We start from the raw sequence: 24,956 nt of genomic DNA, 5'->3' as shown, positions 1-24,956 counted from the left end.
AAATGTGGTTTATATACTGGGTGCAGGCACATCTGTTGTCTTACATTTAAATTTATCAGAAAAGTCATAGGCACGAGAACACCATTTCCCATTGGCACAGTCATTAGCCTCTTTAGGTTGCTTTGGATACAACATGTTTTACTTCTGCTTCCAGAGTTGTACAGTGCAGTGTCCCAACTGCTAAGGCACCTCTAGGAGCATCTGCCGTCCCACATGTCTGTGCGCACTTCTTGCACACTGTTCATTAAAGGCACAAGGAAGACACGGATTAGGCAATTGAAATTTCCTTGAGTTTTCATTGCAGAAAACTAGAGGTGACACCAGTGTGGCCCTGTATATCATGAAGACACAATCAGCACTGTACACTGTGTTGAGGGATGTAGGCATTCCTCTAAAACTGATAGTCAAGTAAATATGAAAACATAGGAGTCATGAAGGTCAGCTCCCAGAGCTGTGTCTACTAGGAGCAGAAACAACCCAGAAACATTATCAAAATCACCCTGCCAGCAAAAGTGTTACAGGAAGGAGAATGTTTGGAGTGGCAAGCATGCTCCCTTCAGCTGCACCTCTGCTTGGGGACTTTGCTGCTCTGGGATTTGCCAGTATGGCTGTAACAGTAATGTTTACAGACATTGCACAGCCAGGACAAGCTCTGCATCCTTAGGAGTGGAGGACATGGCCAGGGAGGTTTAGAGGGCATATCCAGTTTAGAGATCATATTCTCTAAGTAAACTTTATTCCTTGGTGATGGGACAAGCAACAGATTGCAGGTTTGGTTATGCCTCTAATGTTGACTCTCAGACTCTCTTCATAGAGTTCATTGCCCTCCTTTTACCCACTCCAGGCAGAAACTCAGCACAGATGCCTGAGTACAAGTAGCATGGATTTTACTTTCCCATGCTATGCTTGTTGTTGAAACCCACCTAAAACAAGTACCAGCTCCATTTTAGATCTACAAACTCACAATTCCCAAGCCCTTTATCACCTGAGATACTTGTCTTGCTATCTTTCTCTTTGAAAAGCTGAAGTCACACAGATTTGCTGAAGGGCAGTGCCATAGGTACCATGAACAGAAGTCTTTAGGCAGTTGGGTACATCTGAGAGTTCAAGCCGGGCTGTTGCTCACCAGCAGCAGAAGCTGAAGGCAGACAGGTTTCCCCACCCTCCTACTCATTTGTCTTCCCTGAAACCCTTCCAGCACAACACATTGAGCTAAGGAAGAAGGAGAAGAGGGGTAGTGCTGGGATGCATGGCATTAGTCTGCCCTGAGTGCCATGGTGTGTGCCTTGCTGAGGACTCCTGCTGACAGGCTGGCAATTCAGGACAGCAGAAAAGAAGATGTCTCACTGCACAAGTGGCCTGGCTGGTCTTGGACAGACTTTGTTGCTTGAGTGGACCTGGGACCCTGCAGCCCAAGCCGGAGGACGGGAGTGGAGACCACCCAAGAGGATGGAGGGATGTGGGTACTGAGGTACTGCAGATCTTGACCATGACTGAGGTTGTGCACTGAGACATAGCAATGTGTATGGCTGGATTTTAGTGTTGCAGCCTGGAATAGGCTCATCTGACAAGAAGAAACAAAATAAGCAGGTACAATAAAAGGTACAAAAAGCTGCATGGCTGCACTGTGTCCTCCACAGAGCCAGTGTGTCAACTGGCCAAAGCCAAGGAGAGAACGCTTTTGGTCATATGGAGACGGAGACTGAGAAGAAAAGGGGCTGGTACAGGAATATACCAACTATGTCAGAAGAGGGGTGGCCAGCAGGGTGAGGGAGGTGATTGTCCCTCTCTGCTCCACCTTCTTGAGGCCCCATGTGGAGTATTGCATCCAGGTCTGGGGCCCTCAACACAGAAAACATGTCAAGCTTTTGGAGACAGTCTAGAGGATGGTCAGAGGGTTGGAGCACCTCCCCCATGAAGACAGGCTGAAGGAGCTGGGCTTGCTCAGTCTGGAGAAGAGAAGGCTGCAGGGAGACCTCATTGCAGCCTTTCACTGTTTAAAGGGAGATTATAAACAGTAGGGAATTCAACCTTTTACATGAATAGATAGTGGTATGACAAGGGGGAATGGTTTTAAGCTAAAGGAGTGGAGATTTAGATTAGATGTTGGGGGAAGTGTTTCACTGAGAGGGCAACGAGACCCTGGTACAGCTGACCAGAGAGGTGGTGGATGCCCCGTCCCTGGAGGTGTTCAAGGCCAGGTTGGATGGGGCCCAAGGCAAACTGATCAAGTACTTGACCTGCCAGTTGGCAACCCTCTCTGCGGCAGGATGATCCATGAGGTCCCTTCCAATCCAAGTCATTCTATGATTCTGTGATTCTGCGAATGAATGTAACATTGCTGTTTGGGTTCAGAGAGATAGGACATAGGGCAACAGTCAGAGAAAATAATAGATGCTATAACCCTGTAATAAAAAGAGAGTAGAAGATGCCAAAGCTATGCTTCCTCTTCTGCTCTTGCCTAGAGTTAAACTTTTCAGGGCCATCCAGATGATAAAGTGGTCAATCAAGAAGAAAAAAAAAGGATTCACAGTACCAGATTGGGTTTCTCACTTCACCTCTCACAAGACCACACATACTCCTTCCTTTCTCACAGCCCAGATGCAGCATTCAGTCTCCCACCACCCCTGCACACAGCGGCAACAAGGCTGTTCCCATGCCCCTCGCTAGCTGCTTCCGGGCAGCCTCTTCTGGGAATGGCCAGCCATGTGCCCTGTGCATCTGGGAGCAGTCCTGGGACAGTGCCTCCTATCAGACCAGATGGGAACCATTCCCAGGGACTGCCTCAATTATTGCTCCTGTGGTATTTTCAAGTGTTTATTGGAAAATGGGGACACAATCAAAGCAAACCTGTAGGGAAGCATAAAAAGATCAGATCTAATCTAAAGTGTGGGTAATAGCCCATATACACAGAGTGAAGCCCTCCAGTTACAATCCATTTAAGAGACTAGCTTCCTCTTATTCTGCCCCAATGCAATAGAGATTTTATGAGATAATAAGGCAGAGCTCTCCAGTTATGTAAGGGAAGATTTCACCTCCCAGTGAGCAATGAAATACAAAGCCCACCTGATGTCACATGGTGTAATTTAACTGGTGGCAGTGCATACCAGTAGATATCAAAGAAAGACATGACTCAGTATCTGCAGAGGCAATGGTAGTGAAATGCAATACTCATCCACTACATAACAGTGGGTTGTGGCAGCATGGCACCAGGAAGTCTATTAAATAAAGACTATTATAGGGACTTTCATCCCTAGGTATCCCAAGCTTTTGTGCTTGTTGTATCCCGAGAATCATTCCTCCCTATATAAAGACAACTGACTTGTATCGACCTTCCCAAAACAAAGGCTGAATTCCCAGCAGCAGCCACTTCACTGATTTATGTTGAAGATGTAAAAAACTGACACAAGGCTCTTTAAAAAGGTGGTTATGGATATTACAGTTTATCAGAAAAGCAGGGAAACTCCACCATAGTAAGGAAATGAGCACCATGTTTTCTTTATCATAAAATCAAAGCACACTGCATTCAATAATTGCCTGTTTCTTTTTTCTAATTCCACACATGTTGGGACATGGAAAATTGGGTATGGGGAGGTTTTCAAGGAGGAAATTGCATCTTAAAGATTTTAATATATTTCCATAACTTCCAAGCTTTTCAAGAGTTACTGATGAATTAGAGGACCACAGTCCTGAGAGCTGAATTTAAAAGACCATAAAAGGACTTAAATTTCAGATGATGGGTGCTCAGCCATTCTGAAATTCAGGCCTCATTACAATGTTTCCAGTTAGGCACCCAAAGTCATTAGTCACTTCTGAAAACCTTGGCATAAAGTAAAAGAGAAAATCTCCAACTGAGCTAACATCCTTCGTGTACAGTCTCGTAAAATAAAAACTAGAAAAAATGTCCTAAAGCCCATGAGTGAGTCAATCTCATTCATTGTGGCTGTGGTAAGCTGTAAATTATTTTTATTTAATAATAGCTAATACCTGGCTTTTATACAGTTTTTGCATTTTTTGTTGTATTTTTTTTTTTATCAGTGGGCTATAAATGTATTATAATCTTTAAATTCAGCATCATGGAGCCATTAGTACAATAATTTAGTTAGTGTAGACAGATCATCATAGCAAAAGAATCCAGCTAAACAAAATATACACCAAAGTATTTGCTCCTCAGAAGACAATGGGAAATTTCAAGCAGGCAAAAATTCTCATGCCTTTCTCACATATTCAGAGTGTATTTCACAGTCAGATCAAAGACAGTTTTGTTGCTATTTCTTTCTCTGTTTCTTTTGGTTTCTCCTGCCAAGCCAAAGGCAAGGCAGTTGTGTTGCAGATCCCAGCATCAGGTTTTCTATCCCGTCCTTCAGAGCAAACAGACAGGAGGAAGCATATGATTGCACTGTGTCCACTAAGGTTGTTTGCAGAGCAGCTGGGTGGGCATCTTCCCATGGCTGTATGTGAAATCATTACCTGGCCCAAAAGACACAGGAACAGACTCACCAGTCAGGGGACCTAAGTTATCTCCAGCAGCACTCTCAGTCTGGGATACTTAAACATCCTGGGTGGCCAATAGCTGGCTGCAGGAGCAGACTCATTCAGGATATGGATGACAGAACTCCCAGAGAGGCTGTGAGGTCTCCTCCTTAGAACTCTCCAAACGCTGCCTGGACGCGATGCTGGGCATCCTGCTCTGGGTGTCTCTGCTGGAGCAGGCCTGGGCCTCATGGACCCAGAGATCCCTGCCCACCAGTGATTCTGCAGTTGTGTGATATGCGAGCATTACATTCCAGCTGGCCAGGCCTGTTGTACCATGGAGCTACCCACTGTCAGCTAAGCCACTGCATGTGTGCACAGACCTGATCAAGTAGAATAGCCATTTGGCAGGTAGGTCTGGCATTTTCAGATTCAAAAGTTTCAGCCTTGTATGGCCATAAAGCCACGGAAGCTGGACTCCAAAGCAGGAAACCAAAGGTATGGTGGTAGCTTGAGAAGGTCCACGTTTCACCCAGCACAGCAGGTCAGTGCCAGATCCGTCACGCTGCAGCCTCGGACTGAGCCTATGCTGAGCTGAGTTTCTCTTGTCTCACCATGAAATTTTTTGCTATCTGGGGTCAAGCAAAAATGCTCTTTCATGGGGCTGAAAGTATGTGCAAAGCTAGGCTAGAGCTGCCCATGGAGCCACTCATCTGGTGCCTAGATGAGGGCCTTGCAAAGGTCACTTACAGCATTTGGTTAAGTGATGCCTTACAGTTTTTCTGTACAAACCCATTGCATCATTGCTTCTAGCAAGGCCAAAGGTTGATTTAGGTGTGGCAAAGTCTGAGGTTTTAAAGAATAAATAAAGTTCTTGTGAAATCCTTGCAGAAAGCCTTGGTGCTATGAGCAGTTCTCATTTTGTTCTTGCCACAGTACTGCGGCCTGTCCTGCTGACAACAGAGAGGAAGGTGAACACATGGGCAGGATGAGGCCCATGGCAACCCCTCTCAGAGTCAGTCTGAAATAGAAAATTATGCTGAGAGTGACAGACCAAACAGCTCTTAAGGAGGTGAAGAATAAAACCTTTAGGAAGAGAGCACAATTTGTAAGGCAAGCACAAGTCTCCAGGAAAAAAAGGAAGGAGGGGCGGAATTAAAAGAAGAGAAAAATGGGTGATGGGTGATGGGCAGTAATCCATGCAAAGCACCAAAGCAAGAGTCCTGGATAGAGGTAGTCAGTACAATTTTCCAGACATTTTCTTCCCAGCCCAGTCTCAGAAATATGTGATTATGCATTAGTTTTATGCATTCGTTTAACAGTCAAACCAGCCCTCTCTCTCATTTTTGCATTATTTTAGAACTTGGAGATTCATTTGCTTTGCAAATAAGCCTTTCTTTTGATGTAAAATAATTCCAGACTAAAAAAAATCCAAGCCTGCACCTGACAAATTGTCACATAAAACCTTTAAAAATAATTTAAAAGTGTTAAGGAATACAATATATTTATATAGCCCATCATTATAATAAATATTAGTTTTTCATCCCTAACCAGAAAATATGAAATTTTCATGTAGCAAAACATTTCACTTAAAAGGAACATAAAAATGATTAGCCTACTCCTTAAAATAGGTAGTAGTTTTGTTTAGCTGATGTGCTGACACTTCCTGAATGTAATTTGTTTACCACTGTGGAAGGCCATGCATTTGGTTATTACTATCAATCAGTTTCACAGGTAAATCGGTAGGCAGCTAATTTGACCAGACATCTAGATTTTTCCTTTTTATTTTTATTAAGAATTGCAATCACAGCATTATTTTCAGGAATGAAAATAATTTTTCATGCTTATTGGTATTATCTGCAGAAACACCCACCAAACATTTTTGTCTTCATAGGGAATAGACGGAAATTCAGATTAGCCAGAACTCTTTCTCCATGTTCGTCATGTCCAAGAACCGTTCAGATGTTGTACTGAGAGACATGGTTTAGTGGGAAATATTGGTGGTAGGTGGATGGTTGGACTGCATGATCTTGGAGGTCTTTTCCAACCTTGGTGGTTCTATGATTCTCTGATCTTTAGCATGTTATCCCTCACATCACTGCATTTTAAATAAACAGTATGAGCCCCTCTTCCAATTTGTATATTGGTCAATGATTTCAAAACTAGTTGATGCTAACACCCCGTTATCCCCTTGCACAAAACTACCTAAAGCTCTGAGCACCCCACAGGTTTCCATCATTCAGTGTGTGCCACAGGTGCTCAGAACTTCTGAAAATTAGCTTGCATCGAATATGTGGCTGGAAATACATTGGTACAGGCTTGCACACTAGCTGTGGCCCTGGGGCCTCCCGACCCTGCTCACACATCACTGTCCCTAGCTATTCATTTTCTCCTTGGCGCTCAGGGTTTGGAATGGCTCTGACGCATAAGTGTATTGTCGTAACTTATCAACCTTTGCTGTATTTCTTAAATGAAGTGTTTTATAGAGGAATTCATCTAAGTTGGGAATTTATAACCAAACCAAAGGCTTTTCCCTGTGCCACCAGATAATTAAAGTATAATAATTAAACTTTAAAATAAGCCCATGAGGGCTATTTCTCACTGATAGAAATGGAAGCTAGGAAAAACTGATCTATGGTCCTGCTACCAGTTACTGACATTGCATTTGCCTCATTTTTAACCACTTGTCTGCTTGTTGGGAAAGGACATTGCTGAGCTGGGGCTCACCTGGAAGATCTTGGTTATCACCTCCTAACAGAGCTTCCAAAATGGTCCACCAGGACAGAGCTCACTAGGTTGGAGCTCACTAGGGCATGCTCCACCAGGTACAGGGTCCACCAGGACAGGGCCTATCAGTATGGCACATGAGTCCTGCTCAGTCCATCAGCAAGAGAGGGTCCTCAGTGCTACTCTGAGAGCTCTCCCCTCAGTGGCACCAAGCAGATGACACAGGTGTGTCAGGCTCTTCAGTAGATTTTTTCCCACAAGACAGTACTAAAAAAGGAAACGAGAAGCAGCTTCCTTCATGGCCGAGATTCGCTCTGAAGGGCTGTTTCTTGCCTACCACTCTCCTCTTATGTTGCAACACAGGAAACTTGCTTCTGCAAACACCTGGTGTTGTTTCAAACAGACAGATGGTCTTAACCTCAGTCTCCTGTAATTGATGGCCTACTTGTCTAACCCTGTAACTATCCCTCACTTTAGACACAGATGCTGCATCTCTAAATACCATTCCACATTAAAACATCCTACCTTCCTGTTTCACATATCAATCAATGCAGCAGCTCTTACAGAAACCAGCAATGGCCTGTGTAAACCAGGAGACAGTGGGTGTAAGCAAGCAGAGATAAAATTATGCAGGCTTAAATTACAAATTGGATGTGTGGTTGAAGGATTTAGACTCACATTGCAAAATTAGCTGGGACATAACCAGCAAGCAAACAAACATGCGGTAACCCCAGAGCAAATCAGTTGGACTTAGCCCACAGAAGCCAGGCTGCTCTGATGCATACCATAGAACCACAGAATCACAGAATGGCTAAGGTTGGAAGGAATCTTAAAGATCATTGAGCTCCAACCCCCTACCATATTCTGGTTGCACCCCCACCAGCTTAGGCTGCCCGGGGCCCACCCAACCCAGCCTTGAGCACCTCCAGGGATGGGGCACCCACAGCTCTCTGGGCAGCTGTGCCAGGGCCTCACCGCTCTCAAAGCACAGAATTTATTCCTAACATCTAACATAAATTTCCCCTTATTTAGTTTAAAGCCCTTCCCCCTTGTCCTTTCATGTTTTGTTACAATGATGAATGCTGATCTGATATTTCTATGCATCACTCAGACTCTCTACCCTTTTCTAGTGCATCCAAATAGCCTTATTATATTTGCAGTTTCAGTGCTGTGGGTTCTTCTGGCTGGGTCCAGAGATCAGGTTGATACATCCTAGAGGCTACCACAGTACCAGAGACAATTAGCAAAATGATGCCACTTAATCTGTTTGAAGGTCAGAAGCTTTTTACTTGACAAATCAGGGTCTGCCCTGAGTTATCTGTTTCCTCTCAGTCCTTGTGCCAGGCACACCAAAGGCTGACATGGTGCCTGGAACCCTGGCATCGTACTCATAGACTGTGGCTAAAGTTGCTGAGGCTTCCAAGACCTTTTGTTTCCTGTTATTGGGTGGAGACAGTATTTCTTTCCCCTCTCACAGAACAGTGAGGACAATACTTCATGTGACTGTTGGATGTTCAGAAACTGAGCCACTGATGGTGGCTCAAAGACCTTCCTTGTATACCTCCCACCCCTCACTTTCATATCTCAGCATCTCATTGGCATTAAGGCCTTGTCCTCAGAGCATGCCTGGTACAGAGCCAACTGCCACCAACCCCATCTTGAACACAGAAAGCCAGGGCACAAAGTACACTGAACGATTCATCCCAACCAATGCAGGTCATGGGTCAGGGCATGGGCTGGATCCTGACTTGGAACCAACTTTTTGCTTCCCCATCAGCTCTTCTGTCTAGGACAGGTGATTTTGATCCTGGAACATCTTTACTGGTGGTATGTCAGCATTCATGATCTCATCTGGATGTGGATACGCCCATGTTCTCAAGTTCACTGATAGACAACAGACAAGTCACTTCATAAGGTCTGCCCTCAATTATAAGAGGATTCACATAAACAGTAATGAAGTAAGGTATAGTACGGAGATAGGCACGGGAAAATTACGTTGCAGTTTCATTGGACATGTTTAGACAAATATGTAAAGTCCAGCTCCCCTCTTCCTTCTATCCATGCACTCCCCTGTGAATGATTTCTGACTCTGGCATACACTGGATCCCTCTCTGAGGCTACTTAACTCTACTAGTGGAGAATAAGTATGTCCCAGAAACGCAGTGTGGCAGTGGAGTGGAGAATCAGGAGGAACAATGGAGGAGACATGGAAAGGGACTTTTTCCTTTAGGCAGTGACAAACCAGTAGATTAGATCATTAGCTCACTAAACCACAGCCTTGGTTTACAAGAATTTACTAGGCCAAAAGAAAACTGAAGTGATTCCATACCAATAGCACGTGCAGAGGAGCAGCCCAGAGCAAGAGAAGAAACGAGTGTTGAAGAAAATGTGGGCATGCACAGCTGAACTGCTCTCTAAGTCATTCCATCCCAGTGCAACCTGGTACTGACACGAAGCCAACAAAAATCCCATCCCACATCACTTTGATAAATCAGGAAATTTCTCATGTTATTTCCCTTCACACCGCAAATGGATCAGAAATGAAGTCCACAATACAGAGAATTTCATTTTTATTTGATTGCTGGATTCTTAAATGAAAGTAACTATGATAACTTTTATGTCCCCCTGTTTCTTTCCCAATAAATCTTTTTTTCAGTTTCTGAGAACTGCAATTTTTTGTTCAGTCTTTGTCACCTTGAACTTGACGGCTGAGTTGGGTAACTGAACGATCACATTTTTAATGTGACCTGTTGAATTCCTGCCTTCCCAATGTGTTTATTTGCTCTCAAGTATGATTTTCTGTACCTCCCTCTACACACTGTGTCTCTAAGAAGTCTGCATTAGCAGAGCTTTTAGACTTTACAGGCATTTTGGAGAACTCCAGAAATGGCCTCAGCTTCCAGAAGCAGTTCAGGGCCAGATAGTGCCTCTTCTTGAGATCAAACTAGGCTACAGAACAACTGAAGCTCCTTCCCAAGCTCACACAAATTGCTCAGGTCCAGCCAAAACCCTCTGGAAGAGGAGGCCCCAGTATCTCATTGCTACCATCCATCCAGATGGGATTCATGTGGGGAAAGGAACAGCTTTGGTGTTTCTTTCCAGCAGCGACACCCAGAGCAGAATGCCCAGCACTGCGCCCAGGTGGATGTGGGAGGTTCCCAAAGAGAAGACCCCACAGCTTCTGGACAATTTGTGCCATGGCTCCATCACAGGCACAACATTTTCAAGCAATGCCTAGACACAGGCTGAGGGTCAGCAAAGGGGAGTGGTTGCCTCGAATCGGCAGGCAGTTATTTGGACACTTGCCAAAGTGTGCCAGTTGGCTGGGGTGGCAAGGAACAGGCCCTGCCCTTGTTGGGCAGCTGTTTACTTGTACAGACATACTCACTAAGCATGAAATATAAATAGTTATATCTAGTAATGGGGAATGGAAACTGTCCTGGTCATTGGTTTTGATGTATTTATGGCTGCTTTTAACGTAAATCTACATTTTCAGAGCTAACGGCCCAAGCTTGCAGATAATTCTCTCCTTCCTCCACCATATTCTCTACAAAAGTCAGAAGCAAATAGATCCACTTCTACCTTTTCTTGGCTTCCAGTATCCAAAAGGAATCTGTGGGTGCAAGTCTGTAGCACTCACTGTTCACACCAGATTGCAGCCATAGCTGTGCGTGTCTGAACACTCATTCAGAGGCTCATGGAGCTTGTCCTATGTCAGCAAGATCAGAGAACGGCTTCCACCGTTTAGTTTTTGGATATTTATTGGTTATAAATCAAAGAACCAACACCTATTGAGAAATCTGTGAAAGCATCTTTTTGGTCTATGTTAGCAGCAATGTTCTGAGATAAAGCTGTTATTTGAAAACATGACCTATTTTCATTTTGCACTAGTCTTTTTAACTGTTCTGAAAAGAAGAATGTTTATACAATTTCACAAAGAAACATGAACTCTTCTGCTACATTTACATTTCTTTGTTCCAGAATGTATTCCTCTTGTTGAGATTCCAGCAGACAAGGAAAGCAGACACAGCAGTTACTCTCCAATGTGAAACTTAAAACCACAATCTCCCGCTCAGAAAACACAGAGTGAGTCACAGGAAGGGGCCACTTGCTTGCAAAACTCATTAAAAGCAAGGCAAGGCAAAATGGATTTCCTGTATCAATAAATAGATTGCTGGCAGTCGGCAGAACACCTGACAGAGCTAGAGGGTAAAAACCAGACCAAGAGTAGCCATTAGAATACAGATCAATCCTTTTGCTTGAAAACTGTATCTCCCCAGTACCAGTTGGATTTCTTGGCATTAGTTGACTCAATCCAGCAAAGCGCTTAAGAAGATGCATAAATTTTAGTGCAGGGATTGAGCATATGCTTAAAAAGACTGTGGTTATTTTCCAAAGCAAATCCTACTAAAAGGGTGCACGTACGGTACTGCAAAGCTATAGATGCTGCAGGTGAAAGCTTTGTTTCCCAATTTTACGAAGGAAAAAAAAATACATAAAGAAGCTCTAGACCTATCTAAATTTAAAATACAGCTGTAGTTACAACTTCATTTCACTGCTAGCAGTAGCCCTCGAACTCTTCAGTGGGGATTTTTTGGTGAATCCAATTCTGTCCTGCAGGGCCAATGAAGACAAAATGGCCTGCTCACATCCTCTGCTCAATGCAGAGACATGGGGTTTGGGTCAAAACTGCTTAGGATGCATCTCAACACCTGACTCAGTATGACCGAGGTTCAACACTGGCATGGAAACAAGCTGCTTTTTGGCCACTTACTCAGCTTTTGTTCCCATTCAGTAACTCCCCCTGGAAGAAAACTTATTTCTCATTTTGCCTTTATTTTTCTCCCTCACATCCCAATGGCTGGGAAGGTCTTGATGAGGATCTCTTCCCAAAAGCATCTCTCCGTATCATCACTGGGTTTTCTTTAGAGACAACTTCTTGTCTCTCATTTGTGATTAACCCTCTCCTTGCATTACTCAATCATGCTAGAGGAAGAAAGGAAGGGTTGGATTTCACATCAAGCACAAGAATTAGGACTACCTTAGGTTATAACACTGTGAGTATACTCCCTTCAGTAGCATTTATATATTAAAAAATTTTAAAAACAGGAATAAATACAATCAGGTTTCACTTCTTTGTATATTTAGAAATTAGTTGAAAGTGGCATTTTTAGGCTCCTGGCACCAACAGTCTTCCATGTCTTGCCATAATCTATTCTGACGTACTTGGTAGTATCTGCAACACAAATTAAGACACTTATTTAAAAAGAAACCAATTAACATAGCATTCTTGGAATATTCCCTACCTTCCATGGCATCAGAAAATAGCGGTCTTTGCTCCTCAGGAGATTTGCTCCCCCGACTTTTCTACCGCTAGTGTTAATTAGACATTGCAGGAGCAATGAATATGTCCTTATAAAGTTTGGTTTGCTGAGACAAAAGCATCATTTCTCTGACTTTTAATTAAAAAAGTACCTTCATTGCAAAGCCTGTCTCCAGAGCCCTAGTGTAAATGTTTATTCAAGCTGGAGACATACAGAAAATAGAGAAGGCTTAAGAAGCAGTGAGTGCAGGCTGCCCAAATACGGCTGCTCTTCTATTTTTAACATGGAACTTTAGCTGCTGCAGAGCCTTATCAACCCCAAACATCTTTGTTTTCATATCAACACCAGCCTGACAATAAGGCTGTAGTTAGCTTGCTCAGCAAACCCAGCAGAGGGAGCAAAAAGCAGGCTTGTATTCCCACAGACATGAGGAAATGGTTCCTCCCCAGCAGAATGGTCAACTTCAAAGAAAAAAAAGAGAGGGAGGGAAGGCGGGAGGCCACCAGGTCTCAGTTCAGTACTGTGAATGACAATGGTCACATTCAGATTGCTGTCTTCCAGATCTTGCTAGGAATTAGACAAAAAGAAAGATGAAGTAAGATCTGAGGTGGGGTAAGACTCCTGACTGGTCCAGTCCGCTCCAGTTCCTGCCTGGTTTCCTCTTGGCTCCCAGGTGCTGCTCTCAGACCCCAGAACAGTGAGAGCCCAGAACTTGGCCTTGTCTCTCTCAGACTCTTTCCACTTGAAAAATGCTCTGGATCAAACTCTGTAGCAGCAATAATATCATAAGTGCTGGAAGTTTCACTGGGCAGCCCCAGCACGAGACAGGCAGCTAAGAGCAGATACACAAACCCCATGCTTCACAGAGTTTCAGCAGTTCTGCAAAAGCACTCTGAAAACATCAAAGCATACAGAAAAAAAAACAGATAAGTCAGAATTTTTATATTTGCCTTTATTACAATATATCGTTCTATCATTGTTGCATTCAGCAGATCAAAATGAGGTGTTAAAACGATTTTCATCATTGCAGTAGCACATACATATACAGAGTAAATACTGTATATAAATAGGCTGTGAAATAATAACCCATATCTACAAATAAAAATACCCAGTACCCTCTTCCTCTCTCCCTATATTACAGCAGTAACATTTTATCTTTAACACAACTAATGCACCAAGCATGGTATTCTGTCCCTCAAATGACACAGCTGGAGCGGTATGGTCATCAGCTCCATGAAAAATAAACATTAGTCACTCCTCACTGCTGCATGTTCTAGTTTATGTGTATTGTATAAATAGAACATACAGTGATTTCATGTGTCTGCATATTTACGTTCGCCAGATATTCTTTCTGTAACAGAAACCAGCATTACACTGAAAGTTGATTTTTCTTCTTTCACAGAAAGAGTAGGAATTTGTTAAACCATTCTTTTTTCTTCTATATGAATTAACAAAGCAGTTTAAATATTATGCATAAAATTGCTCGGCTACCAAACCAAAATATCTTATTCTCTCTTCAAACGTTTGGCAACGTTTCTAACAGGCCCAAGCTTGGATTTTCTTAACTATCTTTTGTGTCAGCAATTTTGATAAACACAAGTTGTATAAACACACATTTGTTTTGCTCTCCAGCTACATTTAAACTTTCAGTTCCAAAAGGGGATACCGTATGTGATACGTAAGGCGTTAACTTCACAGAATCACAGAAAGGTTGGTCAGAAGGGACCCCTGGAGGTCATCTAGTCCAATTTCATGCTTGCAGCAGATGTTTGGCAATATGAGATCAAGTCAGCCACAGCTCTCTTAAACAAGTCCTGAAAAACTCAAGGTGGAGATTCCACAGCATCTCGGGCCTACCTGCTTCAGTGTGGCACTATGCCTAAAAATGTGACCGAATTATAAAATGACCACTTGTTCACACTACCACTGGGGTTGAAATACACTCCAATGCAATAAAAAAAATAGGTTATCCAAGATTGTTTAAGTCATAAATAGAAACACACAGGCCTTAGTTGCAGATAACTCTCTGGGACTTTTTCTTATGGTGTAAGCTACTTTGTGTGAATAAAGGGTAAAAAAATGACAGCTTTTTACTGGAGAGAAAGGTTGGTTTGGTTTAATTTTGCATCATAAATAGACTGAAACAGACCTTCACCAAAACTGAATTAAATAGGAATCAGTGTATTCACCCATTATTTCAATCATCAGTGACAAGTATAAACAGATACTTGAAAGAAAGTGTGGCTATATTTAGAGATGTAGTCATCTCAGTTTGGTAACCTGAGATCCCCACTGATTGTCTTAAAGGTTTGAGAAATGTGATGCAAGTTTTCTGACAGTCAATTTGCATTTTCATTAAATTTGCAAGGAGAGCGTAATCAGTCTGGGTTATTGAGCACACATTTCTTCCTCTTTGCGTTTGTCTACTAATTCCAGTATCTCCAAAGTGGATGTGCACCGAACCAGCAACGTTCATGTAAAAAGGAAGACGGAAGGCTCACTACTACACAGTGCAGCTGTGCACACTGCAGCTGTGCAAAGGGCTGCGCTTAGTAATTACTATTGAAGGCACGGGAAAATCGTTAATTGGCCCCCTGACATCTCAGATAAAGTCTGCAGCACTAAAAGTTAGAAAGCCCCATTTATAGAATTACCATCCTAACTATGTTGTTATCACTCTTTTGACATGCAAAAGCAGAATTTGTTGAAAGAGAACAAATGTGATACAGAACAGCTGTTCCCAAACCTTTGGGTGCTAACCAACCGCAAACACATCTTAAAATTTCTCCTGGACCATTCTGCCTAAACTCTTAATTGAAAACACTGTAAAACAGCTGCAAAACATGTACCACAGCTTCACAGATCACAAGCCAGCAGAGACCACAGTTTACGAATCACTGTTTTAGCCCTATTGAAATCCTACGTACACGGAACCCCATGATGTCATTTTTTTAGTGTTTTAGAGAACAATTAGTCTTTTAAATGTATTTTAAAAGAGGAAAAACAGAACATCACTTTCTTAGCTACAACCTCAATTTAAGAAGTATTTGGCATATGGTCATTTGATGTGTACATTTTAAAGTAAAGTACCACATTGTATAAGGGCAGACCATTTGAAAAACATTATCAACTGATCTGCAGTATTGCTTCCATCACACACAGTTAAATCTTAAGGCAGTTAAGAGCAAGTAGCAGAAACAGTAGATACAGATTGGGTCTGAACAAATGAGTGGATAAAAAGATGACGAGGGATTTCATTTTCTTGGAGCAAAGTAAATTGCACTAAAAGCATCCATTATTTATGATAAAAAAAAAAATCCATACAGTAAAAACCTGAGAAGCATCACTCACCAGCATCAAAGTTCACATTTTAACCAAAAATAATGTTTCAAATAAAACTATTCCATTTTGACAAAACCCTCAGTTCTCTTGGCTCAGCAATGTCTTGAAACTCAGCATGTATGCTGATCAAGATGTCCTTACTAAGAAAAAAAATAATAATCGCTGGAGTCAAACCACTGACTTCAGTAAGATGGGCACTACACACAGCAGCCTGTATCTTACACCGCCACACTTATCTTAATCCAAATAGCTTTTCCTGAAGTGCAGTACTTCTCAATTTGAAGACTAGCAGGATCAGGTCATATTATTTAACTTCCCGTTCATATTGCACATCATTTATTTCCACACAGAAAAGTGTCATCAGGTCAAAACAATAGGCTGGGATAAATGAACACAGCTCTATTGGCATCGATGGCTACACCAGCTTACAACAGTTGAGGACCTAGTTCAGTAATTATTTCAGGTTCCTCTGGAAGCCATCTGGTCCAATCCCCCTGCTCCATCATTTGCTCTTTCAGAGGATGGAATTTGCCATATGGACAGCAACACATATCACAAAATGATGTCAGGACTGGCAAGTACCTTCAACTCCCTAATTCACAGTGGTGTCTCATGAGATGAAGGACAGCTTCAGTGATACAAAAAGGATACAGAACCACTTAATGATCTTATGACAGATCTAACTGCAACTCCATCATCACTGCACTTTTATTTAAGTAATGAAACTGTATGGCATGATTTGAGTTGCTGAGTGAAGAGTGAGGGGTGTAACTCCCATTCCTAGTACTGCTCACTCTTGTCATCTGGAAATGTGACTAAGTATGAAGAAGCGTTTCTAAGTTTGCTTATTGCAAATGCATACAACATCACAGATTCCAGCTGAACTGCCAACAGTAAAAGCCAAATGATATCCTTGTAATGTGAGCTAACACTTTCTTTGATCTGAGGCTGACAGTTTGGAGATGCAGCTACGATGAGTCTGGATGTACACCCTGAGTTTCAAAAGGTGGCAGAGGTTCTCTCCAGTAGGTAAACTGACTGTAGGTATCGGAACAAGGGAAATCTGAAGAATGGCTTCTTTTCAGCAAAGGGAAAATATGGTCTACCACTTCACATAGTCTGACATAGCTGAAAAACAAATAAATAAATAAATGCAATACCAAACCATTTCAGATCGTACTAGTTTGATTTAAGTCCCCCATCATCAAGACATGGCTATACTTATATGAGCATGTTATCCTCCTTAAATGAATAAAACTGAGTTTAATTTTGTGTGTAGCTTCCAAACAGGATTCACAGTTCAGATACAGAATCCATCTCTGCTTAGAATGAATACTTCTCTAGAAAGAAATAGGTGCCATTTTCAGCCCAGATCACCTCCCAAAATATTCAAGCCCCACATTTTGTTTCTTCATTGCCGTCCAGCTTGGCTCAAACAGCTCCCTACTCAACTGATCATTCAACTCTTCTATACTCACTTTGGTTCCCCTTCCATTAAGTGTAGTCTCAACTTTACACAAGGCCTTTTCTTTTTACTGAGATGCCTAAGCATCTTAATGGAAGCCCTCAGCCCTTCCTTCACATTTTTTCCTGGCTCTTCTATGTAGAAGTTCCAGGAAAAGGAAATTTTGACAAGGTTGCAAAAAGGCAGATGGATTCACAAAATTGGTTAATGTATTTTCTATGCAGATTAAATTGTACACTTGTTATTCCTTTTCACGATTAAAGTAGATGGAATATGATATACTAAATATGAAACAATTTCTTTATCAGTTTAACTGAAAAAGAGTGGAAAGTCTATTTTATTTTACTTAATATTTAGTTTGGCACATTCTAAAGACTTTTTCATTACTAAAATTAAATCCATCTTTGGGCAACTTGAGTCATAGGTTATAAAAGGAAATTAATTTAGTCTATAAAGTGTTAGGGATAAGATTACTTACGATGAGATGTTTGTCTTTGCATGTTCTTGTATAAGTTCTCCTTTGGGGTTGACTGTAAATATTCTGTTTAAAGAAACACCCACTTGTTTGTATGAATAAACATCCTAAATAGAAAGCCAAAAAAAAAAAAAAGGATTATGATTCTGTCTCTGTATAGTAATGTTTGTTCTGAAATATATTACATAGAACATATCTGCATAGCATTGTTACCGTATCTACCTACTGTGAATCTGAAACTCTCCAAAAGGTTGCAAACTTATAACAGTAACAAAAGGCTCACAAAACAGACAATTTGCAGTTAAGTATGGAGTTTGGCACTTTAATTTAAACTATTGATCAAAATCATGTTGTTTTGTTTCTCAGCTAATTCCCTTGACACAAAAATAACATTCAATAAAAACCTAATGTTATTTGGAGGTAAAAAATATTTGCACTTTCATTTTTCTTTCAGAGAATATTTCATTCCCCAAGTGTGTTGTACTGAGTATCTTGCAACAATGTATAGATGCTAAAACATAACTGACATAAAATAGTGATTTGTTTGTAAGGACAAGGTCACAAAAGGAAGTTATAACTAAATGTTTATATTTAAACCCCTGGAAACATCTCCCAGTTCTCAAGTTTGGTGCAATATCCATACGGTGACTGCGTATCAGAGAAAGGGAGAACGGGAAAGCAAGGCATAAACACCGTAACTGCAGCTGTGATCCCTAGGAGGTAACACAGATACAATTCCGGGAATCAAACTGGAAGAGGGTAGATTTAGACTAGATATTAGGAAGAAATTCTTTACTGTGAGGGTAGTGAGACACTGGAACAAGTTGCCCAGCGAGGCTGTGGATGCCCACTCCCTGGAAAGCATTCAAGGCCAGGCTGGATGGGGCTGTGAGCAACCTGCTCTAGAGGGAGGTGTCCCCGCCTTTAGCAGGGATTGGAACCCAAACCATTCTATGATTCTTTGCTATGGAGTGCAATTAGAAGTAAGAATTAAAAATGCCTTCTAAGAAATTCAAATTATTTAGGCAAGCATGAACAGGTTCTGATCTGAAGAAAAAATACTGACAAAAATAAGATTAAAAAGATCAGGCCAGGCTTCCATGTCAGTCAGATATAGTCAGATACGTCAGATATAGTTTTAAAGTTCAGGTGGTGAAAGACTGGAAGTTTAATGAAGATATGCAAACGATTTTAATTCCTATACTGTACAGTATGCTATGGGCACCTGTAATGCTTGCAAGTACTGAAATTTCACTGAGTTTATTTGGGGAAAAGAACAAAAACAAAAAACAGTGCAGGAAATTGAGGAAGCTATGATCCTAATGTTCAAAGCAACTAGGATATCTGTATTTCACATCTGAAACAGCAATCAAAGGAAATACCAGTAATTTCTTTAGAAACTCTAACTTACTACTTTACTTGAAATTTTTATTGATGCATGCATGAAAATAATGGTTTTTACTCTGAGGTTCATCTATAATACAAAAACCACAAATGTAGCTAAATATTAATTTTGAAACCATATGTCTAAAGTTACCTTGACAGTGGAAACTGAGCTGTGATATAACAATCAGATAAAATGCTGGTCAGTCAGTGAGGACCTCATCCTGTCCACACTGACAATGCTTTTAAATTATGTAACTTGCTAAAAAATGAAGCGGAAAAAAATTGTCACTGCTCATAAATACCAACAACCCTAAGAAAAATGTGAGATAACTGTAGGAATGAATTCCAACAGAAAGGCATGCTGAATTCTCTCAAATGTAGCTACAACATGCATGGTTTCAGTGCCAAAAAATCTTGCCAGGCACTTTCATCCAACATTTAGGCATCTAAAATGCTCAGTCTCTAAATGTTCTCATTCACACTGACAATGGCTGCTGTCCATATTTATGCTGGTAATTTCCCCAAGCTATCAATGTTTTTGCTAGTGGATGCATCTGAGGTCTTGCAGTGCTGAGCAGCTAAGACTGGAATCCATTCCATGCTCCTCAAGTTTAACTAGAACTTAGTTTAACTTCTAAAGTCAGTGGAGAGCACCTGAATCACCCTCAAGAAGCATCCCATTTCTCTCCACCAACTAAAGAAGGAAGGAACCATCTGGTTAGTTATACCAGGGACCAGGAAAGGTCAAGGACCATTCTCCCAAGGCCACGTTACAGGCTGCACTATACTACACACCAGTTTCTCCTGAAAGTACTACTCAGCAATAGATTGCTGGAGGAAGTAGCAAATGCTCTGTGGGGCTCACAGGCACAAATAACAGTCCTACTTGCTTAACTTAGGTGCCCAGTAACACTGTAAATACTTAAAGATCGCTATTTCCTGTGCCAAAACCATTTTTCAGATCATAATATCAATATAAACCAAAGGATGGTCACATGCCACAGTGCCTCTGCCCTAGTCTTGCTTAGCTTATATGAAGTCTCAGCATCCTCCCTAAGGCTGTTGCCTTTTGTGGATACATTAAGTGTCCTTTAGGCCAAGACAGGAGTAAGAAAAGCCTACAGCCCAATTTTAGTCTTTAGATGGGTGAAAGACCTGACTTCCCCTCTCTGTATCAAGAAGCTCATGAGTTTCTCCACGAAGTAGAATGCTTGATTTTAGTGGGACATCCAAATCCTTCTAAATGTTATGGTTTGAAATCAAAGTCCCACTGATGCTCATATAGAAGGATTTGGTGTTTGTCCATGGGTAACTAACTGGCACTGTGTCAGTTGCAGTAAAATGGTATCAGTATTTTCAGAAATGCTTAAGGATTTATTTATTTATTACACAGTTAGGGTTTAAATCAGTATCTAGTATTATGCTAAGTTAAGCAGATATAACGTAGTTGGTTTGTTGCTCTTCCTCCTCTGCATCCTATATTGTGATATCTTAGAAGAACTTTTTTTTTTATCCTTTGAACAAGGCCTAATAAAATATTCTATAGTTCCATGTAAAGCTTTTCAGTTCTAATGCAACAGATTTGTGAAATAACAGCAATATTTCTGTTCTCTGCAATAAAATAATTTCAGCTATTACTCACAGCGGGTCTGTTTCCAAAAGCAGCATAAAAGGGTTCTGTGTTGGGATAAAACAAATTTTTTATGTCTGTCAAACATTGAACTTTGAATTTTTCTGGCTTTTTCTCTATCACTTCCCTGAAATGATATAAAAGAAAAAAAAAGTGAGGGAAGCACCACCTGAACAAATACATATGACATACAGCATAAACCAGTTTACTTTCTTTATTCAGTCTTCTTTCCCCCCCTTCACTGAGAACTCCTGCAAAGCCTTTTCTCCAACAAATCTTTGTTTGGAAGTCACAATGGCCAAGAAGACAAAAAAGCATTCCTAAGCTTACATAATGGCCGCAGTAAATAAATCCTCCAGAACAAGAGGACTTCTACTGAAGCTTAAGTAATAAAGATGGTTACTGAGAAAAGATGGTTGATTACAGAGAGTCGTTGCTAAATAAAGACTTATGAGACATAAATGAAGTAAACTGCTTCCTGAGAACTGCAGTATGATTCACACAGATTATATTAGCCACCACTGTGTATGGCTTTTTATTACTTTTTTTTTTTAATTAAAGGATTGTAATTAACATATGTGCTAGAAGGACCTTAGTCTGTTAAAATGCTTCTACAGTCAGGGTCATCCATCACAGCTAACTAGCAGAAGTTAAGTAATAAAGAAATCTTCTATTTCTTTTCAGTTGCTCCTTACAGAATACAGAATTCATTAATGAACAGAGGAGCTGCCTCATCTCCGGGTAAAAGCCCTTTCATCACAGCTTCTCTTGGCAAGGATGCTGAACAGGTGGTGAAGTCTGGAGTTCTCACAGTAGAGGAAGACACCAGTATGACACAAAAGTGCTGAAGAAGCTCAGAATCCCACATCCTAGTATCATCATATATGCCAAGGAAAATGCAAATAGCGCAGAAGCTTCATAGGAATATTACAGCCCTTTGGAAGAGCAGTTCCACATATAAATTAAAGTCTGAGCATGCGCAAAAGAGGAATAAAACCATCTTTCCCCAGTCCCCTGATGTCAGTGCCCTTAAAACCACAGTGAATAAATGCATGGATAACAATTAAGTCATTTCTTGCCCACACACCACAGAAATTGAGAGATAGATGGGCATTTTTTCAGTCTAAAGATGGTACCAAAAAGAGAATAACTTCAAATATGTTCTTCATATCTAGAAATATACGATGACAGCAGCTATCCTTTTACCACAACTATTATTTAATCAGTCTAAGAAGAACACTGTGTACCTCCACACTCTCTTATATTTAGAACACGACTAGTAAGACAGCCTGTAGCATGTCATTCAATCAGGAGAACATCTGAACACCTTCCATTAAAGATTCTAATGAAATCTTGTCACAGCAGCGTTTAACAGCCTAAAATATTTTCAGTAATCACTTGACATGCTTTGCTGAGTTAGGAAGAAGGTACAATATTCATATCTGCGCTGTTATGATTCACTTATTACACATCAACACCTAGAAAGAACACCACTGCCCAGGCAGAATAGCACAATACATTCAGGATTATAAAGAGTTCATTTTATTTTCACACAAACTTCTTCTAAAGCCACCAAGAAATAAATATTATCACACACACACACACCAGGCAATACTTCTACCTAAGCAATGATCACAGACATATGTTGGGGTGTGTTTAAGAGAGAAACTAAGCAACGTGCTTATCTATTTGATTCCAGTCTTCAACATAATTTCTTTTCAATTAAACTTTGCACCACAACGTAAGTAAAACCATTATGAATGACTTCAAGAGATCCCATTAAAATGCTGACAATTCAGCCTTCACCAACCTCCAAGTTTCATGTAGAAAGAAAGTGATATTGGAGTACCTGTGCAAAGCTGAGAATAAGCTGCTTGGACTCAGCAACACTGGCCCCTGTGGCAGCACAGTTCCTCGCTCATTGACCCAGTGCAAGTACCCTCTGGTCATACCTGCCATTCCGATAGCACGTGCTGAGCAATACAAAAATTTATATCCATTTCTGTAAACAGAAACAAAAGAAGATAATACTGTTAAAAATAAAGTAGGTACTTTGAAATAATGTTTTGAGTTTATTTTTATATGAATCAATCACGGTGGTTAAACAGCTAAATGTTTTTGTTCCTTTTAAATATATGTCAGAATGTTGGACAACAAAAATCTGCCTGGTTCCATTACAGTTAATGATTTACACCTAGAAGAGGATTATTTATCTCGTCTTCACATGGCTTCGTATGATTTTCTACTTACCCTTGTATACTAAAACCACAGACATTCGAATTAGCTAAAATAACATCTGCTAAGAGGAAGCACTTGGCATAAAACAGACAATGGCATATTAACCTTCACTGTATTAACAATTGCACAGTCCTGCCTTCTGGGTGGGGAAAATTGGTCTATGTGCAGCAGCAACATGCTCCTCTTAACTCTGAGCAAAACAGAACTGCAAAACATTGTATGAGAAGTAATCTTTGTATTGACACGGAACTAAAAGTTTCAGCAGAAGTTAAAGGTTCTGTCATGATGGAAAAGAGGCCAGAGGCATTATTTCAACTTAATAGCATTGCCCTTTGCAAATCCTACAAAGGAATGTTAAATAAATAAAGAGGTATTCAATGCATGCACGGCCATTAAATATAACTATTCAATATTTTTGTAGTGCTCATCTGTAATGTCTAGCTGCTACATAATTAACGCAGTAATTTGAAAAACAACATGACTCAAATCTATTTTCCTGTTTTTATGTTTTCGATCGGCAAAGCCCTAACAGTTGACAAGACTGACAGGCATAGAAATAACAACTGCAATTTAAAAAAAAATAACATTTTCTCCAAAGTCAATGCAGAGGTTACACATAGGAACTAAATAGTGTTCCAGGATGCAAATTCACAGGCTGCCCTGTTTTTTCTCCTATCATGCATGTCTATACAGAATTAAAGAATGGACCAGAGTCTCTGGCATAATTTAGATTCCACCAGCCATGGTTTATAATTTATCATCTATGTAAAATAAAAAGCAATAAACAAGTCTTACCATAACCACAGCATAGAACAAGTTAGATTATCTAAAAGAACAGCTGTGATATGTACCAGACACTCTTCAAACAGTTGTGGTAAGCTCAATATATAAGAACAGCTGAATGTGATGTAATAACATACACTCTTCACCCCCCCCCCATTCTGTTCAACTTGAACAGACAACAATCACTAAAACTTGTTGTTGATGCTAAAAATCTGAATGTATGAACATCAGAATGTAACAGACACCTCAACTGATCCCATTCAGATACCAATTAACCTTTCTCCTAGCTTCTCTTTTTCCCCCTCAACTACCATTGACAAAGCTCACTATCCTCTCAGAACAGTTCTCCTATTCACATTCACCAGAGGAAATATGCAAAGTTTTTCTAGTTCCCCAGGCCCTTTACAACAGGCATCTCAATAATTTTCAACGCCTTAAAATATTTTAACACTTCTAAATTTGCAATTAAATAATGGATTAACAGCAAATATGCATATAGGCAAACAATGAAATAAACCTTATAACTATCAGTAACAAAGACCACCATCACTGTATATAAAAGCAATGAGAACCTTAAATGGTCCACTCCTACTCAGGACAAGATATTGTGCTCTAGAAATTTAATATTTGGACAGCTTGAGTCTACACTTTTTCTCTCAACTCCCTTTCTGCTTGCTGGAAACAGTAGAAATTCCCCTAAGCTGACTCATCCCAAGTATTTTAGATTTCATGCTTGCACAAGAGATAGAGAAACCCACGTCTCTCTACTCACTACTTCAAAAGTAAAACAACTACGCAATTAGCCTGGATTAGACACCTAACTTCCAGGCAAGTCAACTTTGGCAAGAACTCCACCTACAGTGACCACCCTCAGCTAAACAGTCCTTCGATGTTTTGCAATGTCCTCAACAAGGAGGGATGGGAAGGTCTTATAAGTTAATGCTGTTGCAACTCCCAGGTTGCAAAAACTTCCACTTGCAGAAGCTACACAACTCATTTAGATTGCCACAATATTTCTAAACTGAACTGTATCTGTTTGGGATGATTAGGAGAATAATCGCTCTCATTAATTGACGGGAGACTTCTTCTCCTGGTATCACAAAGCAGGTATTG

General features: G+C 40.7%; 1 protein-coding gene across 4 annotated transcripts in view; it reads right to left on the bottom strand.

The window, feature by feature from the left end:
- The window catches only part of LPIN1 (lipin 1), a 54,582-nt gene continuing 43,081 nt past the window's right edge, over window positions 13,456–24,956 (bottom strand). For all 4 annotated transcript variants that reach the window (XM_021391293.1, XM_021391296.1, XM_021391294.1 and 1 more), the window contains 4 exons: window positions 22,672–22,824; window positions 20,835–20,949; window positions 17,810–17,913; window positions 13,456–16,994 (listed from right to left, as the gene is read on the bottom strand). In XM_021391293.1, the coding sequence (XP_021246968.1) occupies window positions 16,835–16,994; window positions 17,810–17,913; window positions 20,835–20,949; window positions 22,672–22,824 (532 nt within the window). In that variant the 3' untranslated portion in view covers window positions 13,456–16,834. The remainder of the gene's footprint in view (window positions 16,995–17,809; window positions 17,914–20,834; window positions 20,950–22,671; window positions 22,825–24,956) is intronic.

Source organism: Numida meleagris, chromosome 3 (genome assembly GCF_002078875.1).
Source record: "Numida meleagris isolate 19003 breed g44 Domestic line chromosome 3, NumMel1.0, whole genome shotgun sequence".
NCBI lineage: Eukaryota > Metazoa > Chordata > Aves > Galliformes > Numididae > Numida > Numida meleagris.
The sequence above is the reverse complement of the archived record's forward strand: the minus strand, read 5'-3'. Positions and strand labels throughout refer to the sequence as shown.